The following is a 20,838-nucleotide window of genomic DNA, read 5'->3' as shown; positions in this document are numbered from 1 at the left end:
TCATGAATACATGTTGTCTATAGTCATTCTCTCATGAGAGGAATGTTCTTCCCCACCTATTTACCCGTGTATGTATTGAGGTGAAATGCGAGAGAGGAGTGGTGTTTGACGTCAGTTGTCCTTCCCCAGATGCCTGGCTTCCTGGAGCTGGTGGTGGAGTATTTCCGCCGATGCCTGATGGAGATCTTCGGGATCCTGGAGGAATACGAGGTAGGCACAGAGGGTCAGAAGACACTGCTGGGACCAATCACTGATGCCCTAGAGGACATGGAGGAGGAGCCTCCTGCCGTTCAGGAGCCAGACAGCCAATCGGAGGAGGAGCAGCAGAGAGAAAGCAATTCCGAGGCGGGGACAGAGAGACCTACGTCCAATGGAGGCACGGAGGGGGCGGGCCTGGAGGAGAGGAAGGAGGAGCAGCAGCCTGTGGTGGTCACGGTGAAAGAGGAGGAGATGGAGGAGGGGACGCCCACAAACCAGGCTGAGCCCGTCCAGCAACAAGAGCCCCCTGAGCCCAGACCCAAGCAGGCCAGTAAGTACGACAAGCTGCCCCTCAAGCTGGAGGAGAAGGACAAGGAGGAGGACTCGGTGGAGGAGTGCTCGGCTGGGCTCAGCCTGCCCAGGGGCTTCACCAGCGGCCTGCTGCACTGGAAGGCTGGAGGGGGCGACTCCACGGCACACATCCAGACCCACTTTGAGAGACGCACCGGGGGGCCTCGCCTCCACAAGCCCCTGGTGAGGGAGGAGGAGGCGTGGACCCACGAGGAAGGAGAGACGGAGACTGAGGAGAACAGAGACGAGGAGGAGGAGAAGAGAGACGACTCGGACTCCGAGGCGGCGAGCGTCGGGAAGAGCGTGTCGGCCCCCGCGGACGACGTGCCCAGCGCCGGCTTCCTGTCGGAGGGCAAGGCCGAGCCCTTCCCCTGCAGCGGCGGGCCGAGCCGGAGCCTCCTCCCCCTGCTGGAGGACGAGCCGCGCTGCTGGGACGAGGCGCCGCTCTCCGTCGCCGAGCCGTGGCAGGACGCGCTGGCCAAGCGCTGCGTCTGCGTGTCCAACATCGTCCGCAGCCTGTCCTTCGTCCCGGGCAACGACGCCGAGATGTCCCGCCACCCGGGGCTGGTGCTGGTCCTGGGACGCCTGGTCCTGCTGCACCACCTCCACCCCGACAGGAGACGGGCGCCCCCCAGCTACCAGCGGGAGGAAGAGCAGGGCCGGGCCTGCAGCAAGGACGAGTGGTGGTGGGACTGCCTGTCGGCGCTCAGGGAGAACACCCTGGTCACCCTGGCCAACATCTCAGGCCAGCTGGACCTGTCGCTGTACCCAGAGAGCATCTGCCTGCCCATCCTGGACGGCCTGCTGCACTGGATGGTGTGTCCCTCGGCCGAGGCCCAGGACCCCTTCACCACAGCGGGGGGCTTCTCCTCGCTCACCCCCCAGCGGCTGGTGCTGGAGTGCCTGTGCAAGCTGAGCATCCAGGACGCCAACGTGGACCTGCTGCTGGCCACGCCGCCCTTCAGCCGGCAGGAGAAGCTGTACGCCACGCTGGTGCGCCACGTGGGCGAGAGGAAAAGCCAAGTCTGCCGGGAGATGGCGGTGGCCGTCCTCTCCAACCTGGCGCAGGGAGACCCCACAGCGGCGCGCGCCATCGCCCTGCAGAAGGGCAGCGTGGGAACGCTGATCGGCTTCCTGGAGGACAGCGTAACCATGGCCCAGTACCAGCAGAGCCCCCACAGCCTGCTGCACCCAACCGCCCCCCACCCCGAGCCCCCCAGCATCAACATGATGTGCCGCGCAGCCAAGGCTCTGCTCGCCCTGGCCAAGGTGGAGGAGAACCGGCCCGAGTTTGTGCTCTACGAGAGCCGGCTGCTGGACATCTCCCTGTCCTCAGTGCTGAACTCCTCTGTAGCGGCCATCATGTGTGAAGTACTGTTTAAGATCGGTCGCTCGTGACACACACACAGGCACAAGGGGGTCGGCCTGGTCTGAAAGGGGACAACCCGGCCACCAGTGAACAGTGAACAACAATGAACTAGGCGCTATTATATTTTTATTTAAATAAAATAACATACAAAAAGTTTTTCATACAAATGAATATATATAGAGTATATACAGCTCTGCTCCATCCACAAGTTTCTTTTGGGGATTTTTAAGTAATTTTAATACAAATATTTAATACCTGGTATTTTTAATTTTTCTATTCTTTTAATTTGGGGGAGGGTTTATTTGTTTCAGCCAAAGTTGACATCCAACAATAAAGAACAACAGTTTGGGGCCTCTTGGTCTTCTGTCTTGTAACTATGTGTTTTCTGTGGGATTGTTTTGTTTGGTTGTTTTATTTGGGGGCAGGAAAGAGGGGGGGCAGATTTATTTAAAATGTGAGACATGTTGTAGATAGACCTCTTGCCATGTGTTAAGATAAAACACTGACTCTTAAAACTCAGAATTTACAGTACATGTATCTTGTTCTGGAGAAGAAAAAAATGAATAAAAAAAGACCTGTTGTGCAATAGGATTTAGTTGGCTGGTTTGGGAGTGGGGGGTAGATTATCAAATGTGAATGACTTGACCACAGACAATTTGACCATCAGTATTGTAGAACCATACCAGTGTGAGTGAAGGAGGGACTCATCCTTTTCGCTTGGCTCCGTCTGTAACCATAGCAACTGCCAGGTAGACACAACTTTGAACGAACAGTACTGCAAGCCTTCCGTTTCCTCTGAGAGGTTCTCATCTGTGGGCCCAACTGTATATAGAAGTTGTACATTCGACAGCCTCGTTTGGTTTCTTCTCCAGAAACTGTGGTCTGAATTAGTGATGGTAGTGAAGCTCTTTACTATAGCGGTCATGCTAACTATCATACTTGCTCATTTCAAGTTTAGTTGCTCTCTTAAAATGGGGTTTCGGTCACTTGATGTATTTAAAATGGTCTCTTAATGGTCTGTTATTTAGGTCTGTTAGGGACCTTCCGATGGCCTCTGCTTTGATTAATCATGTCTGAAAAACTAATGTATTTAGATTGTACAGTTTGCAGAACAAGATGGGCAGAACTGTATTCCAGAATAATGTTGTTGAAAATGACGTGTGACACAAAACAGTTTAACAAATGTAAAGGTCTCTTACTTACAGGTCTCCTCCCCTTTCATTTGATAAACATTGTTTATTCAATATGAAATCTTTATACTATATGTTCCACATGTTAAAAATAAATGTAAATGAAATCTGGTTGAGCACTGTGACGGATGCTATCGACTCTTTATTTGACTTGTGAGAGAAAACATCAGCGCAGTGGGACCATTTTGATGTATTTTTAGGACTCAAAGTTCAGACTGAAATATGTTTTCCTCCCAGAGAGTCTGTGTGTATGACTTCTGGAGTTCAGCTAATATGACACAGCGCGCCAAACTTGATTATGCAGACTAAATGTGTACCAAAACATCAGGGGCAGTCACAAGCGCATTGGCACTGACGCAGACACCAGTATTTTTATCCACCTCGTTATACGACTAACCAGTACAGTTCAAGATGGTTCAGTCTGCTCTTTGATGAACATGAGAATAGCAAAAACAGAGAATAAATAGATGGCTTTGACAATAGTTGATTCAGCAGTAACTCTGAAGAAGGTAATTTCTTCAGAGTTTCTGAATTTCTGGCCTTACAAGCACAATACATCCATCTACAGGTTTATCTGTGATAAAAACCAACCAGCACCTGTCACAAATGACAAATCAAGGTGGCATTGTGCTATGAGACGGTGAGCTTAGGAAGCCCAAAACCATTAGTAATGCTTGAGACTTGACTTCAGGGGCCTTCCAGTCAAAGCTCTGAGTTGATGAAAACCTGCCCCCTTAGGAACTGATGCCCGACATGAACATCACAGGAGAGGAGGGTTTAAGATGTACAGACAACCTTAAGCAGCTGTCCATCACAGGTCTCCCTGGGTGACGACAAGGGGAACAAAGTGCTCCCCAGAAGTTCTTTTTCCTCTCCCTCACGTCCTTCATTATAGTCTCGAGTCACAGAGTGTCTTTTTAATGAAGTCTGCTTTAACCACTGGTGAGGCAGATAATCCCCTTCATTTGGACTGGAAGATGGAATCCCAGTCCACAGGTTCTGCGTTAGCTTGTTCTGTCTCATTCTTAGGGATCGCTGGGAAGATCGACTGCATCGTTTGCCTGAACTCTGTTAACTGCCAAAATGAAAATTACATTGTATTCACTGTATGATCATCTTACAATTGAAACACACTTGACAATATCTAACTGGGACATAAGACATGGTTGGGAAATGTAGTGGTATTCATTATTAGTTAGTAGGGGCGGGGGAAAAAATAGATTCACATGAATCGCGATTTAGTCTTCTAGCAATTCCAAAATTTCAAAAATCGTTTTTCTTCTTTTTTTTTATAAAAAATTGAACAAATCGTGAATCGATTTTTAAGCGAATGGAGACCCCAAGAATCGAAAGGTACCAAAACATTCCCACCACTAATAGACGATAAGCTGTACATTTCTGTTTAATATTTAACCGTGTTGCAGAAATAATGAGTCTATTAAAGAAAAGTCTACTTATCGACACTGTATTTCGTGAACGAGTTCTTAGAAATCCTTCAGCAAACATTCACTTGTTTTGTAAGTTTGATTAGAAGACAGTATTCTGTTTTATAACTTGGCATTGGCAGAAACAAAAAGTAACTTTGCAGGAACATTTACATTTATTCATTTAGCAGATGCTTTTATGCAAAGCGACTTCCAAGAGAGAGCTTTACAAAGTGCATAGGTCACTGATCATAACAACGAGATAGCCACAAAACATTGCGAGTAGCCAAAACATGAAGCACACATTGTGAACAACCAAAATAAGTGCCAAAGGGAAGAACCATAAGAGCATGTAGTTAAACAAGTTACAATTAAACAACATGAACTGCTATAAGTGCAAGTGTACCTGTGGAAAAAAAGCAAGCAACAATAATAAAACAATATATGAACACTGAGGCTCAGTGGGTAAGCATGTGTACTATCGAGTCTACTGCCAAACACTGTACCCCTGGTTTAAATCTCTCTTAAATCAATTGATAATTCATTTAACTGATATCAGTTAAGAAATATACATATGTTATATGAAATAACGTTAGCCCCATTGCCAATAAACTAAATCATCACACATTCTCCCTATGCTAGATACAAGAGACATTACCATTGCTAATATTGGTTAGGGTTGTGGTCACTTAAAGATCCTCTCTAGGCTTCTACAAACCCAAACTACAAAAGCAACACAATATGGTATGTTGTGGTTAATACATACACTGTGGACTCCCATGGCCTTCCAAATGGCAAAACTAAGCAGGCCCACACCACACCAAGCGTAGAGGGAGCCCCAGCCCAGGGCCCTCAGGGCAAGGGAGGCCCCTGACTCTGGCAGAGCTGCTGTGGCTGTCACCCCCTGGAGAACACACACAGGAGTCAAACACTAGTTGGTCAACATGATTCTACAGTATAACTAGAGCACTGGTAGAATACTGGCAGATTCATTCTGCAATTAGCTGACGTGACAAGGACACAAGGCCTGCAAGCTGTGCTTCAAGACAGACCAAGCCGTCTAGAAAACAGACATAACCAGTAACTTCATTTCCCATTTTTAATCTAATTTTGCTTTCTGTTGTAAAATGGCTTTTTGTCATTATATTACCTATTATTAGAATTTGGTGAGACAAGCAGCAGGATAAGAAAGACCCGAGAAGAGCCTTGATTAATGCTTTCCTGATTTCTTCTGGGAAGAAATCCTATAAAACAAGTAAATGTCTACATATTATTTTTAAGTGTCTGTTAATCAATTATCAACTTACCCTTTGACATTATTTGTCAAACAGAAGCCAATAACTGATCACTTTTTTTTTGTGACTTCTCAAAGAATCGGCTTAATGCATGAGTGGTCAGATTCTGAAAACCCAGTTGGCCTTCATTGTATACAAAGAACTTGCTGCTTATCCACCTAATATATTCCTTTTTCACTGACCTCACAACAGCATACCCCGCCACACTAAATCTAATTTAACCACTTTACAAGGCATATTTGACTGAGACTGGTGTTTACAAAAAACATGCCAGTGACTTAAAATAGACTTCAAAAATAAACAAAGGCCCCAGTATGTGGTCTTTTTTAAGTGAATCTCAAAAAACGAATATAATGTTGGAATCTAGTGGTGGTTCTACTCAGATTTATTGGTAATTGGCTCTCGTGAGGATCCAATAAGCATGCCATTACGATTGGAGATATTGGGTAAGAGACAGTCCTTGCATGCTAGTAAGGCAAGGTAGCATTTCAGATGTCCAATTCCTGAGATTACAAGTAAAAACAACTTACATAATAACACTTTGTTGTCGAAGCGTTAGAAAACTGCTACATAAAACAGCTGTGATACTTCACATTCAACACTATGCTGAGATATTTAGAACATATTATTTATATCTGGGTGATATCTGTAAAGAGACAGGTGGCTTTCTTTGTCTGCCTTTTTATGGTTGAGAAAGACAAGTGAAGACTGATATTCCTCTGTCTTGTTGCAAATAACAATAGCTTATGCAATAACCAAGCTTGTGTTTTATATCTACCTGGTAGAATGGTGCAGCCAACTAATACACAGACAGGAATGCAACATAACTATTTGAATTAGGATTCATGGTTCATTTGGTTAAACCAATATAATTTAACATACTTTGTTAAACCAGTTTGGACTCTTCTTCTTTGCCAAGGCTAATGTTGAGCCGAATCCTGCTATCATTCCAGCAGAAGCCACAGTAGTCAGGTAAGCTGCACCTGAGAAACGATGAAAGTTGAATATGAGGATATGCATGGTGTTAGTCAAGCCATTAAGAATCGTTCATTTTCATAAGACTGCAGCTGGGCACTTGTCTGCCCTTGCAGCGTAGGCCTATGCTAGCTAGCGTTCTGAGATAGTTCTGAAATAACTACAAATATTATTAACAGCAATTCCATAAATCTAAACATTTACTGCACAACCATTACCTTTGAGTAGTTGCAGTTTGTCTTTGTCGTCATTGTCGTTACCAATTGATGCATTGACATTCAAACTCGTGTTTTCTTTCTCAGCTGTCATTTTGCCTTAGCTTGTCCGTCTTAATAAGTTTCCCGTAGAAACAAGCTCAGTCGGAACCATAGGCATTCATTCATGTTGAAACATCTTTTGCTTTGAAGACCTCTGCTTTGAAGTGTTTTTAGCAACAATTACATACATTTGTATGAGCTGAGAGTGGTCGAGAGTAACACTTTAATTTAAAATATATAAACGAATAATACATTGCATTTGGCACAATGAAATACACTTGCTAAACATGCACGAAGCTTCAAGTCTGCGAGTAGGTCCGCACGTTTTGTAAACCTGCGCGTTTGTCAACACTTTGCTTACTGGCGCGGGAGGAATTCACATCAATACCCAAATATATTAAATTATAGTGCAAAAAGCGACAGGTCTAGTCACTTAGTAATACTGCATTTGTGTTTAGGTATTGACTCATTTTGTATTGACTCCTGCAGTCACATTCTGGTCATCCGTTTGGAGAATGCAATTTCTGTCGCCCGTTTCATTATCGTCTTTTCTAATGAAACGAGCAACCCTACAGTTTGTGTTGAGTACAGTGGTTCATTGGGGTGCAAGACAAGGCAACGTGAGAAAGGTGACATGCTGTGGTTCCATCGAGTTCCCGTGTTCTCACTCGCTCAGGAAACAAATCCGTAACGTTCTTGAAACACAAAGACTGTCTTAACGGGTGGGATCAATGGAGAAACGCGGTCTGTAATGGTCGGTGTTTGGACGAATAGTCCCTAACAAGGCAAAACATGTGAACGTTACGTTACACTAGCCTGCAACGAAAGCTGTGCACCTCCTCCTCCGTCTGCACTCTTCTGGAAGATGCTCTGTTTCCATGTCGCCGATATAGCTTTATTATAAGTCGGAGTGAAATATCTCTCGTTTTGATTTATGACCAGTTTCTGAATTATTGGCCAATGCATTTATCTCCACGTTGATTTAGGAAAGGCGCTTTCACCGAGGACACTCGAAGGACGTATTCTTCAGTGTCTGGAGGTTTCTCATTGGACTCGCTTTGATTCTTTCGAGATTTTTGTTTCGTTTTGTGTGGATAACGTACCGAAATACTCGCTATCAGGAACGCAATTTAAATTGCTGGTTAAAATACAATGGAAGAACTATTCAAACAAATGTTTTTTTTGTTCTTCTTAATAAAGAGGGAGATAAGATAGATGTGACGGGGAGTCCCTTTTGCCCGACCTTTGAGGACCCAATGCAACATAGTCCAGTACATTAAATTATGCGATTTTTTTATTTGTAAAGGATAGCATCATATCAACTTGCACAACACTCGAGAGTGGGGAGCATAGCCGATAACCTACAATTTCACATATTTCCTTAAATACCTTTTTATTTTCCATATTGTTGTGAAAGGTGCACAGATGCATCTCGGACTAGATGAACCAGTGCGGGAATGCCAATACAATCAGATCTGCACGCGCAACTCGTCGCCTATGGATTCCTCGCATAAAAAGAAGAAAATACCCCAGAGGAAATGGCAAATCTTTCCTGGAAGAAATAAATTCTATTGTAATGGAAGGATCATGATGGCAAGACAGACTGGCGTTTTCTACCTTACACTGGTCCTTATTATGGTCACCAGCGGGCTATTCTTTGCTTTCGAGTAAGTGCTTGTACAAATACACCTCAGGCAAGACCCTATCCACCAGGATGCGCACGAGCGCATTGTTTTGAATCGAGTTTATTATACTGTAGGTAGGCTACTAAGTAACATATTTAGTAGGCTTGGTCCGTAGACCAAAACTAACGATTGTTTTGGATTAGATTTTGTGGTTGTGTTTCATTCAGCTATTCTGACCCCCTCTCCAAACTTAAACTCCAAAACATCCACCGTAACTCGCCTTTACGGTTGCAGGAAGGCCTGTGGGATACAGTCATAGAATGGTCTTAATGTAATGCCATTTGATTAATTTAACAGTGAGTCCCAAGGGTTTCCTATTTCCCCAGTTTGACCTCCAAGCATGGGTTCAGGCAGACATGGGTTTGCCTTTTGACCAGGTGAAGAGTGTTTGATTTTCAATTCTTATTGGAAATAGACGGCATGTGTTTTGCTTTGCAAATTATGTATTGGTATTAGCAAATTCTTTATCAAGAGAATATTAATTGGATCAGGCAAAAATCCAACCTTACACAAAAATGTGTCTTATTGATCAAGAAAAAAACTTTATAGAATTAAGTGTGTTTCATATTGGTAATGGTAATGAGGAACATGTGCATAAAGGTCAGGTGAGTAAGAGAGCTACTCCATACATTCCACAGTTGACCAAGTTGTATTTTGATTCCTAGAGGCCTGACATGCTGAGAAATAACACAAGGATGTCTTGTGATGGAAGTGTAGGACAAACCCTCTCTTTCAAGGGAGCTAACCACATGGTCACCCTCTGTCTGTGATGCTGCCTCACAGGTTACTCCATCTGAAACATGGCTAGTGTTTTCTCTCAGACGGTTCTCCAGGTCTCCTGTTGAGCATTTGTTGTACACAACAACGTTTCACGGGAACCACTCAAGTCCAAGTTGTCATTTTGACAATTCAAATGCAGTTGTAAATTTGCGTGTTTTGGTCCAATAGCTGAAAATGATTTGCCGCCAATTACAGTCTTTTTAAAGTAATGACTTGCCATTGATGCAACATTATGTCACTGCAGTGGCTCATACTGGAACTCCATTTTGTAACAGTATTATTAAATTACTGCGAATCGTTGTTACAACTGCCAGTTCCAGTTTGCAAACAGATGAGCGAGGGATCTGAGAGTCTGAGATTTCCTTGTCTACCCATCCCCCCATTGCTTTTTCTGTGTGGTCTTTCAGTCCTCCCACATTCCATACCACAACTTCCAAGGCACGGCACCCCAGTGTTCCCGTTTCCAAGGTAACAGTTTCCTCTCAAGCTCTTTGTGTCCTGTAGGACAGCTTGCGTCGCCAAGGTAACAGGAGGAGAGTCGCAGATTGTCCCAGTTACATTCGTTTGGTTGTATTTGACTTTCGGCTGAGGGTAAAGTATTCTTCTCTTTAACCAAGCTTTTGAAGTCAACTTACCCCAAATCCTTCATTTATATTGCAGGAACTCACATTATGATAGGCAGGGTTTCACTGTGATTAAACCTTGAATCAACTGTTCATATTTGTTGACAGAGCTCATACTTGTTTTCCTGCTTTCATACTTGTTTATAGCACTGGGCCCACAGAAACGTTCTTGTTTTTTTCCCCATTCTACAGAAACGATGAAAACGTGTTCCAAATAGTCCCCATCCTTAAATAATTGCTTCAGAAAAGTTGCTAATATTTATCAAGGAACTTAAAATAGTTGGAATAACAATGTTTTGGGTCATTTGTTTTATTGCCCTTGAATGACGTTCCACTTGAAACATGAGTCTGGATGCCAGCTTCAGGATATAAACCCTGTTGAATAAGGCTGCCAACAATAACATCCATTGATAGTCACTCCAGTCAGACAGCGCAGAACAGTTTTAAATGGGTCTACTTGGAAAGCTGCTGCTATTTACAATCCTAGCATGATGATCAGATAAGATCTCAAGACCTGTCTGTACTGATTCATTTCCAGCCTAGCTGTCTAGTACATCAAAATAAAGGCTTACAGCTATCTGTCTCACGCATAAGGAGCTGATGTAAATATGCCTTAATAAATATAGATTTAACTATATTGATCAGATAGTCTTTTCTGCCTTTTGTCTGGAAGTGCAAATTCTTAATGAAATCATTGAGGAGACAACATTCCTGTGCAATTTTTGCCCATGATTTGTTATCCGTAAATGTAGAAAGTTCTTCAGAGATATTCACTTGAAGCATGTGTCATGCTGTGATGTTCCTCCTTGCTCCGTCCCCTGAGCCTGTGGAGCCATGTGGAGCTCAAATCTCATTTGAATGGTCTATCTTTAAGACCCAGCCTGGCCCTACATAGGATCTATCATGATGATCTGGGCATGAGAGGACCTACAGACAGAATACTTTGAGAATTCCAGATGCCATGCCAAGAACAGCTGGATCTAAGACTCTCATTTCCACCCACAAATGTCTCAGACCGTTATATATACATAAAGACACAAACCATGGGAAATTGCCTTACTGTGTTGATGGATGTTCCAGAATGTGTAATAGTTTTGTTTTTAAAAAGATGCCTCTTTTTAGTGGACATAATCCTTTGAACAGACATGAGTACATGCCTTTTATTTACTTAGTTTGGTTACGGATGCCTGTAGTTTAAAAGGCTTGGAGGGGGAAAAGTTATTCTATTCTGTTTCATATTTTCTTTCTAGAAAGATCATTGCTCCCTGCTTTGTCTTCTAATGCTTTCAAAATGAATTTTAGAAATCAAAAGTTACGAGTGGGTTGAGGCCCCGACATGAAGTGGATTGGCACAGGCCTGGTATTAGTGGTACAGATTTTCACTCGTTTCCCCTCCTTAAGAAAAGAAGAAAGAAACCAACAACTGCTAACTAGTGACCTTTGTCCCCCTTTCTCAAAGCTTTGTCCATGTCTGTGTTGCAGCTGCCCGTTCCTGGCGTCCAACCTGACCCCGGCCATCCCAGTCATCGGAGGGGTGTTGTTCTCCTTTGTGGTGGGGATGCTCCTCAGAGCCAGCTTCACCGACCCGGGCGTCCTGCCTCGCGCCACACCCGACGAGGCTGCCGATCTGGAGAGACAGATAGGTGAGCACCAGCCCGAGACCTGGACGTCCACTCGCAGACCCCGAGCACTGGGATGTTTCCTCAACGCTTTGTCCTTATTTGTGTCTGTGGTTTACAAGTATTTAGACAGATGTGTCTGCTTATCAATGTGAACTTCAGTCTTTGACTGAGCCTTTGTGAAATGTTTCTAAGTTTGCTTTCTTTCCAAATGGTATTTGTGATGATAAGGAGAAACGTTTGTGTTTAGAATCAGCAGATCAGCAGAACTGGCTCAGCCACAAGGCATTGCAGCTTAATGAAAATACATTTTCAGAGGTCGGTTATGATAAGATCTTTAGGCCTTATCGCTCGTGTCTTACATCTTCTGGGCACTGAGAAGAATCAGTTACATTCAGTCAGAGAAACTTTTGCTGGAGGAAAGTCTAGATGTATATTTAGATTGCCTTAGGTTGGGTGGTATTGTAACATTCCTGTCAATCATGAGAGGGCAGCCCTGGATAATTACCAAATTTAGGCATTGAACAGTGTTTCCTTAGTAGATGAAAGCTGTCTACCTCAGCCATTTGGAAGGCTATAAATGAAAGGAAAGAATTTTCTGTTATTTTTAACCTTTTTGTTTGTTGGCCGCCTTTGTCTGTGGACAGTCCCTGTTTTCTTGATGCACATCTTGGAATAACATTCCGCATCCTGTTTAAGAAGGCCAAGATGGACAGTGGAGCACAACAAACACTAGCAACAAACAACTATATGTGGAATTCTTTTATTTTGCTCAGTTTAAGTACTGGGAAGTATTTTAGACAAGTTATATTATTCAATTTCTCAGCCCTCATTACAACAACGTTTTCATTACTTCTCTGTCATTCTTTCTACTTCTCATCTTTAGTCAGACCCCAAATTAAACCGAAAAGGCTCTGCTCCTTAACTTTTTACACTTCACTTAAATTAAACCATAAACTAATGAAGGCCTAGTGAAATGTTAACAAGGAACAACACATTTTACCAAAACAGGCTGAGACAGAAGTGCTGACTCTCTGCAGCAGTTGGAGCATGGAGGGGGAACGACAGTGAGGAATCTGTCTCTTTGGCCCCCCCAGGGCCCCCCCTCTTTAGACCCCACTCAGGAGAATAAATCATCCAGTTTGGGGAAGTGAGGTATGACCCCCTATTTGAGGAGGTGCATTCATGTGTGGTGTCAGGGGTGTGAGTCTGCGTGGATGTGTTGGGGGTGTGAGGCTGCGTGGATGTGTTGGGGGGGTGAGTCTGCGTGGATGTGTTGGGGGTGTGTGCATGTGTGTTGATGGTGTGTGTGCCGTGTGTGTTTGTCAAAGTGGAGTGCTGGGTCCTGCTGGGCAGATGAATAATGTAATGTCAAGTAAACAGTGAGCCCCTGTGCCCCTCCATCACCCCCCCCCCCCCCCCCCCCCCGGCGCTGTAAATTGCATCTGTGAAAAAAGTGCCAGTGAAATATGCTGACTGTGACATACAGTACATCTCACTCAGAAGCTTTATACTCGGTTAGTGCCATGGCGTGACTTAGTTTTCTGGGAATTTCTCCTGAATAGGACGTTTACTTTAATACACTGCATCATCAACCATCCAACCATACACAGTTATAGGTTCATCCATGTTTACTCTTTATTTTGAGAGTCACATGTAGACAGGCTGTAGATGTTCATACTACCAATGAGCACAATGTCAGAACTCCAACTTTGCTGATATTTAACAACTGGTTAGGGTTAAGTTAGGTATTGGTTTAGTGGATAGGAATGAATCATTTGTTGATACATCCACAGATTGACTCTCTTAATAAGATGTTATCTCATCCACCATAGGGGGGCTGATGTGTACATGTCATGTAGCAATCCTCTACCCTGGATTCTGTAGATGCAGCTAACGGGTCCAGTGGGCCAGGATACCGGCCACCCAGAACCAGGGAAGTGCTGATCAACGGGCAGACGGTCAAGCTGAAATACTGCTTCACCTGCAAGATCTTCCGGCCGCCGCGCGCCTCCCACTGCAGCCTGTGTGACAACTGTGTGGGTGAGTGGAGCTGCATGCACGCTCTCTGTCTATGTTTGAACAAAAATAGAAGGCTGACTGTTTTATACAGAATGTACCACCAAACCCACTCACTTTTCACTCCTGCTTGGTGCTGATATACCCCCCCTCTCTCTTGCTCTCTCTCTCCTCTTCTCACTCTTTCTCTTCATCCCCTTCCCTCTCTTTCTGTCATTTGCTTCCTCTTTCTCTTTCTTTGTCTCCCTCCTCTTTCTCATTCTCTCTTTCCCTCTCTCTCTTTCCCTCTCTCTCTTTCCCTCTCTCTCTCTTTCCCTCTCTCTCTCTCTGTCTCTCTCTCTCCTCGGATCCTCCCCTCCTTTCCCAGAGCGTTTTGACCACCACTGTCCCTGGGTGGGGAACTGTGTGGGCCGGAGAAACTACCGCTTCTTCTACCTGTTCATCCTCTCGCTCTCCTTCCTCACCCTGTTCATCTTTGCCTTCGTGGTCACCCACGTCATCCTGAGTGAGTAATGCCTGTCGCAGCCACACGCACACTGTTCAAGCGCCGATAACAAAGAGCAGTTGCCCTGTGACACGCACACACACACACACTGCTTTCCCTCAAGCAATGTCCCCCTGACACATAAAGGATGTGGAAAATGATCCGCCATTCACCTGGTCCTGGTGTGAGGATGACAAGTGTCCAGATGCAACACACAGTCGTCTTACTGTAATCCAGAACTAAGTAGGCTGTTCTCACCTCTGGAGTCCTTTATGTTAATGCCCTGATACTGTAACTCACTGTACACTATGATTTGCAACATTGATTTTACAGTTTAGACCTGATTTCCATGTGTATTAAACACACTCAGCAGTATTCTGAGATAAACAAAGGGCCAATGCTGGAGACAGATGGAGAAACAGCAGCTCCATGGTGCACTTCATCTCTGTAATGGATTAAATGAGGGTCTTTCTTATTGATCCAGACCTCCTCCTCCTCCCTCCACCTCCTCCCCCTCCCCCCCCCCTTTCTTATTTCTCCTCCACCCTTCCTCTTCAACTCCTCCTTTTCCTCTTCCCCTTCCTCCTTATCTCTCTTCCTCTCCTTCTCCTCTCCTCCTGCTCTCCTCCTCCTCTCCTCCTGCTCTCCTCCTTCTCTCCTCCTGCTCTCCTCCTGCTCTCCTCCTGCTCTCCTCCTCCTCTCCTCCTGCTCTCCTCCTCCTCTCCTCCTGCTCTCCTCCTCCTCCTCTCCTCCTCCTCTCCTCCTGCTCTCCTCCTCCTCCTCTCCTCCTCCTCTCCTCCTGCTCTCCTCCTCCTCTCTTCCTCCTCTCCTCCTCCTCTTCTTCCTCTGCCTTATTCCTGGGCATACCAGGCTTGTGCTCCAAGCTGCTGACGCTGTTCTTTCTCTGGGTGGGGGTGGGGGGTGTGGTGGTGGGGGGGGGGGTTTGGGGGCAGAGCTGCCTCCGCTGCTGTGTTTGTGATCACAGATCAATCAACCACAGCAGAAGCATTGGAGCATGGGGAGAGTGCCCCGGCCCAGGGAACACGGGGCAGGTTGTCACAGTCTAGGGAGCACAGGGTTAGTTGTTCCAGTCTGGGCCCAGGGAAGCAGAACCAGTATAGAACCTGGAACTGCTGACAAACAGCTTCCTCTAAATGAAATCAGGGGATAATGAGTGGATTAGTAGTGAACAGGTCTTGATTAACGATGATAGGAAGACATCCAATGCAGTTACTGCATCAGGGGAGGTGGATTGTGCGGGGCAGGAAGGGGAGAGGGGTGTTGATTGGGTTTGGTTTGATTTCTTTCTCTCCCACTGTGTAGAGTGAGCGGATGATGGAGAGGGCTTCGAAATCACGCTGTCAATCATTCAGCGTTCTAGGAGTCTTGAGTGCAGAGTTGTTGTTTGTCCCAGACTTGACGCCTGTATACCTCGTTTTACCCCGTCTTCACCACTGTTAGGACTTGAGAGGCTTTCAGGGTGATGAGCTTGAGTCTTGAAGTCTAGTCTGCAGGATTGTGCCCTCTGGGGATAGTATCTCTCTGCCAACCCTTAGCCAGCCAACAAGATCAAAGGGAAAGCCCTTGGTGGATTCATATTCATGTCAGATATGTCACTGGTCGGCTGGTAGAATGTAAAGCTGCTGTTGTTAAGCTCTGTGATTCAGGTTTAGAAGGTTGCCTTTGCTGTGGACATGTTAAGTGTTAAATTGCGCGTCACGTAACATCAACTTTTCATGTCTTTATCTGCAGGATCCAACCGGACAGGATTCCTCAGCGCACTTAAAGACAGCCCTGCCAGATATCCTTCCAGTAGGCTCTCATGCTCCTCTCTTTCCACCTCTCTTTCTCTCTCTTATTGGTGGGTAAAGTTGTCTGAGTCATGAACAGGGTCCTTGACGACCACATGTAGATAAGGGGAGAGAGATATAGAGAGGGTATCTAGACAGCCTCTCCCTTCAGTCTGAGACTAAGATTTCCACTAAGTAGCAGGAGCTTCACTGCTGCTCTCATTCCGTCTCTGCCTCTGGCCCCTCACGCACCTGACATGCCCCAGCTAGATCCTGAACAGGCAAACACACACATGCATGCGCGCACACAAACACACACATTTAGGCGTGTCAACCTGCGGCTAGGGACGAGACCACACACACTCATGGAGCACACGCACACACACGTTGGAATCCCATGAACACGCACTTTTGTACGTGCACAGGCACACACACACTTTCACACATGCACACTTTTAACACACACAAACACGCTCATTAGGTTTTCCCATGCTGAGTGAGTTCCAGACAGAGTGAGGTAGGGCCAGGGCTTGTGTTTCCCCAATGTGATTTCTTTCTCTCACCCTCTCTCCATTTTTGTCTTGCTCTTTCTCTGTGGCATGTTATTCAAATGTTTTACTAATCTATTGCATAAATGAGTCAATAGGAATGTGTTTACGTATCCATTTTACCTGCAGGAATTCAGGGCATTATATAGCACAGTGCTATTTAATAGACTACATGTAGTGTGCTGTCTAGCAAATCAATGTCTGTGACACAATCTTTGGGTGGTCGATATGTCTCACTGAGCCACACCAACGTCACATACTGGGATAACCACACTCATAGGAGACTATCTTGTATGATTAGTTGAGGGGTTGATGATGCATGTGTATTCTTCCTTGCTGTGTGTGTGTGTGTGTGTGTGTGTGTGTGTGTGTGTGTATAAGAGAGCGGTCTACAGTGTAATTCCTCCTTGACCACGTCCTTCACTGTGCTGGAGGTGGTGGTGTGTTTCTTCTCTGTGTGGTCTATTGTCGGCCTGTCCGGTTTCCACACCTACCTGATCAGCTCCAATCAGACGACAAACGAAGACGTGAGTACGAGCCGGCATCGTCTCACCCCCTCCCTCACCCACACCGCCCTCCACTCCTAGGCTTTGAGATATCTGTACGGTTTGACATCAAGGACCATTTCATGCCTGAGGGCACCGTGTAATTCCTCTCCTTGGTTTCCCCATTCTCGCTGTGGCTCGGCGGAATCAAACGCTCCCCGCGACCACACCTCATCCTTCTTCTCCTGTCTCCGTTGCTCCTGATTGGTCCCCTTGGCAGATTAAAGGCTCGTGGTCGACCAAGCGTGGGAAGGACAACTACAACCCTTACAGCTACGGCAACATCCTGACCAACTGCTGTGCCGCTCTCTGTGGACCCCTCCCACCTAGGTGAGCACATAGCCATGCCCTCGAGACACGGGCCCTGTAGAGGGAGCGGGGGGGGGGGGGGGAAGGGGAGGGGGGGTTCTCTCTCTATCTCCATCTCTCTCCCTCTCTCTTTCCCTCCCATACCCACTCTCTCCTATCTCTCCTTCCCTCCCTCCCTCTCATTGTCTTTCTCTGTCTCATCCTGTATCTCTCTCCCTCTCAGTCTCTCTCTCCTCCCTCTGCCATGTCTCTGTCACCCTACTCTCCCCTCTCTACTCCTGGTATCTCACTCTGTTTCCCCTTAGCCAGCAGATACAGAACGCGCTCCCTCAGGGCGAATCAGACCTTAAACTGTGCTTAACGAGAGTTCAATCAAGATAGTCATCAGAGCCGAGCAGGAATAATTCAACACATGCTATCATTTTCCGTCCTATTTTTTCAAGGGAAACTTAATTGCCTCGTCTTCCACATTAAGTTGACTGGAGCCTAGCAGATTGTTGTTCTTCCTCTCCCCAGCATATGGGTGAGGGTTATTACATCTCAACATAATGCAAGCTAGCCTGACTGTGAGAGATATGCCATTCACACTCCCTAGTGGCTCGAGTGATTAGAACACTGACAGAAACATTGCACTGTTTTCATACATATGGTATATTAATGATTCATTAGCCACCCCCAATTCCATTAATCCCATCCAGATGGTGTGGAGAGGAGCTGAATTATGTGTGCGGTTTGTTCTGTAGGTGTATGAGCTCAGTCTTGACGGAATTTCACACATCATTAACAAGTTTCCTGTTACCTCTGGGGGATGTGTTGGGGGGGAGTGCTCTGCACTGACAGGTGGCTGCCATCTGCTGTGTGTGTGGGCACACATGGAGGGATCCAGTCTGGAACATTTACCCACACACACACACACACACAGGTTCTTGCAGACCTACAAACACACACACAAGCATGTTCATTAACACACAGCTCACCTGCATTGTTCTATCTCCTGTCTATCCAGTCTGGTTGACAGAAGAGGTTTCATCCAGCCAGACACACCCCAGCCTGCCTCCCACTCCAATGGGGCCAATTTATACACCTCCACCCAGCTTCACACTCACATGGTAAGCAATGTGTGTGTGTGTGTGTGTGTGTGTGTGTGTGTGTGCGCGTGCGTGCATGTGGAGAAAGAAAGAAAAGGCTTAAAGCCTACTTGTTAGATGTTTCGTGTTCTGACAGACCAGGCTGACACTTTAGTATTTACTTCCTCTGCTGTTTCAGAGTTAGATGGATGTCAGTGACCTCACCTCTAAATATTGCAACAGAAATTCATTCACCCAAAGTGTCCATGCTGAGAAGTACCTATCTCTTTTTCTCTACCTTTCATTTATTTTCCTCTGTATCTCTCTGTGTATCTCTTGTATTTCTTTTACACTTTCTGTCTATCTTGATCCTGACAGCAGTGCTTGAAATTGTAGCAGCTCAGCTTTTGAATTGCACTGGGTGGCATCATCCCCTTGGTAACTGCTACAGTCGTAATAGCTGAAGCAACCCAGTCACTGTCCCTCCAAATACAGGCAGGGTTAGACTGCTGGGCCCGGGGTGGGGAATACTGATGAGAGGTCCTGAGGCTTGAAACACCACTCTCTTGAAAATTCAGACAGTCATTTATCATCAAGCGGAATAATAATAGCCTATTTATTATTACTGCCTTAACCTGAATGGCGAAGGGGTGATGTTTATAATGGAATGGTTGTATGTAAGAGCTCGTTAAAGTATTTTATGTACTACAGTATATATACTGTATGTAGGATAATGAATCATACAGTATTTATGGTATTGCTAACTTCGTCTCTCTATTTTTGTGTTTTTCTGTTAACCTTTATATCAATGTGTATTTCATTCCTTTTTTCCCATACTTTTTCTCTTGCACTGTTCACTTCATACACCTCCTTCAAAACTCGTTACTTTATCTCCTCTCCGCTTTCCGTCTCCTTCTTGCCTTCCGCCCGTCTCCCCTCCACTTCCCCACATCTCAGTGTGACCAACATCAGTGCATTCAGAGCACCAAATTCGTTTTACAGGCCGCTGCCACTCCGCTGCTCCACAGCGACCCAGTCATGCTGAGCAGGGGGGCTCCACTCCCAGGGAAGAGCTCTCTGGGGGGGCCCTGTGTGTCCCTGGCTTCCGGACAGCCCTCCCTGCCCTCCTCCATCCCCAGCCTGAGCTGCGCGGGGGACATGCTGACTCTGAGGGATTCCGACGCACACTGCCACCACCATCACTTTGTCAGCCCGGACCAGGAGACTCCCTCGCCGCCAGGGCCCGGCCCGCTGCCCTGCGCCATTCACATGACCCATGGTCACACCGGCCAGCTGTACGACCCGGCTAGCCAGGACTCCCTGCACGAGGACTCTGTCCGGGGCCTGGTCAAGCTCAGCTCGGTCTGAGCCCCACCTCCAGACTCCCTCCAGACACATCCTCTCCCACTCTCCACTGCCGGCTCAGGACCAAAGCCATACTTCCAGTCACACGCCCCAAGACCCAAATCTTCTACTCACCTGTGGAGATAAGCTACTCCAGTGCCATACAAATCCTCTCAGTTTCTTCATTGCACTCAACCAGGACCAAAGTCAGGCTTCCAGCTTGTTCCTCCTTCAGTATAGCCAGTCCCAGCTGTAGCAAGCACAGAAATGGGTAGCTGGCTGCCTGCCAAAAACCCTCTGGCCATATTCTCCATGAAATATCATTGTACCTGCATCAGCATTGAAAAAAAACATGTATTTCCGTCAAACTCTCATACTTAAAGGTTGATATTGTTGATTTTACGCCATAAGAAGGCACAGCAAGATGTTTTTTTATAACTCTTCAGGTTCCATGATCAACTGAAAAGACTTGAATCAGGACTGCAGAACCTGTTTATACTTTGTGATGTCATGTGCCCATCAAGTCTGGTGATGCTCTTTTATAAAGAAGAAGACAGCTAGCAAGGGGCTGCTGGCCTGCAACCATGACCCTTGTTTGAGATTGTGGGTATGGATACTGTTAATAGTGATTGGTGGTGTTCATCAGCTCCAGTGTGAAGCGAAGAAGTTACATTTTGATCAAATGTGAAGCCAAAACAGTCAATAATATGCTGTGCCAAGATTTTTCATTGACTTCCAGCTGTTACATGAATGCCTGTGGATATTAATAAATTCACAACTGTTTGTACAAGCATGTTCTGTTCATTTGTTAGTCTGCCCTTTAAAATGGCATTGCATTTACATATAGGCCTACACAATGACAATACCGTAGATCATTTTATACGTAGCTACTTTATCAGTCCTGTATGATGTGCTCACCTCTGTGGATTGGGGCCGCTGACAACAATGTCATGTCAAGATAAGCGA

At 45.8% G+C, this 20,838-nt stretch overlaps 3 protein-coding genes across 10 annotated transcripts in view; 2 read left to right on the top strand and 1 right to left on the bottom strand.

Annotated features, from left to right (window-relative positions):
* arid1b (AT-rich interactive domain 1B) overlaps positions 1-3,233 on the top strand; it is a 46,351-nt gene extending 43,118 nt beyond the window's left edge. For all 7 annotated transcript variants that reach the window (XM_062466957.1, XM_062466953.1, XM_062466954.1 and 4 more), the window contains one exon: positions 130-3,233. In XM_062466957.1, the coding sequence (XP_062322941.1) occupies positions 130-1,947 (1,818 nt within the window). In that variant the 3' untranslated portion in view covers positions 1,948-3,233. The remainder of the gene's footprint in view (positions 1-129) is intronic.
* Positions 3,221-7,300, bottom strand: tmem242 (transmembrane protein 242). Its single transcript, XM_062466966.1, has 4 exons — positions 7,021-7,300; positions 6,710-6,810; positions 5,299-5,436; positions 3,221-4,183 (listed from the first exon to the last, which is right to left on the bottom strand). Exons 1-4 carry the CDS (start codon positions 7,109-7,111, stop codon positions 4,070-4,072), a joined length of 444 nt encoding a protein of 147 aa, XP_062322950.1. The 5' UTR covers positions 7,112-7,300; the 3' UTR covers positions 3,221-4,069.
* Positions 7,301-7,654: 354 nt separating this feature from the next.
* On the top strand, positions 7,655-20,656 carry zdhhc14 (zinc finger DHHC-type palmitoyltransferase 14). Of its 2 annotated transcripts, none has more exons than XM_062466960.1 (9): positions 7,655-8,726; positions 11,630-11,790; positions 13,654-13,809; positions 14,153-14,290; positions 16,022-16,070; positions 17,032-17,134; positions 17,373-17,482; positions 18,468-18,570; positions 19,486-20,656. In XM_062466960.1, exons 1-9 carry the CDS (start codon positions 8,485-8,487, stop codon positions 19,894-19,896), a joined length of 1,473 nt encoding a protein of 490 aa, XP_062322944.1. In that variant the 5' UTR covers positions 7,655-8,484; the 3' UTR covers positions 19,897-20,656. The 2 variants fall into 2 exon arrangements, with proteins under 2 accessions (XP_062322944.1, XP_062322945.1); XM_062466961.1 differs by having other exon boundaries at positions 7,656-8,726; positions 19,531-20,656.
* Positions 20,657-20,838: the final 182 nt, after the last annotated feature.

Source organism: Osmerus eperlanus, chromosome 8 (genome assembly GCF_963692335.1).
Source record: "Osmerus eperlanus chromosome 8, fOsmEpe2.1, whole genome shotgun sequence".
NCBI classification, from domain to species: Eukaryota; Metazoa; Chordata; class Actinopteri; order Osmeriformes; family Osmeridae; genus Osmerus; species Osmerus eperlanus.
This window is presented reverse-complemented; position numbering and strand designations above follow the sequence as displayed.

What these genes read in the sequence shown, in the direction of transcription:
- zdhhc14 (XM_062466960.1), top strand. Translation starts at nt 8,485, where the DNA reads ATGCATCTCGGACTAGATGAACCAGTGCGGGAATGCCAATACAATCAG. An exon ending in ATCAGACGACAAACGAAGAC is followed by an intron (nt 17,135 to 17,372) that starts GTGAGTACGAGC and finishes TCCCCTTGGCAG; the next exon opens with ATTAAAGGCTCGTGGTCGAC. An exon ending in CCCAGCTTCACACTCACATG is followed by an intron (nt 18,571 to 19,485) that starts GTAAGCAATGTG and finishes CCCACATCTCAG; the next exon opens with TGTGACCAACATCAGTGCAT.
- tmem242 (XM_062466966.1), bottom strand. Translation starts at nt 7,111, where the DNA reads ATGACAGCTGAGAAAGAAAACACGAGTTTGAATGTCAATGCATCAATT. An exon ending in CAAACTGCAACTACTCAAAG is followed by an intron (nt 6,811 to 7,020) that starts GTAATGGTTGTG and finishes ATCGTTTCTCAG; the next exon opens with GTGCAGCTTACCTGACTACT. An exon ending in AGGCCATGGGAGTCCACAGT is followed by an intron (nt 4,184 to 5,298) that starts GTATGTATTAAC and finishes TCATTTTGGCAG; the next exon opens with TTAACAGAGTTCAGGCAAAC.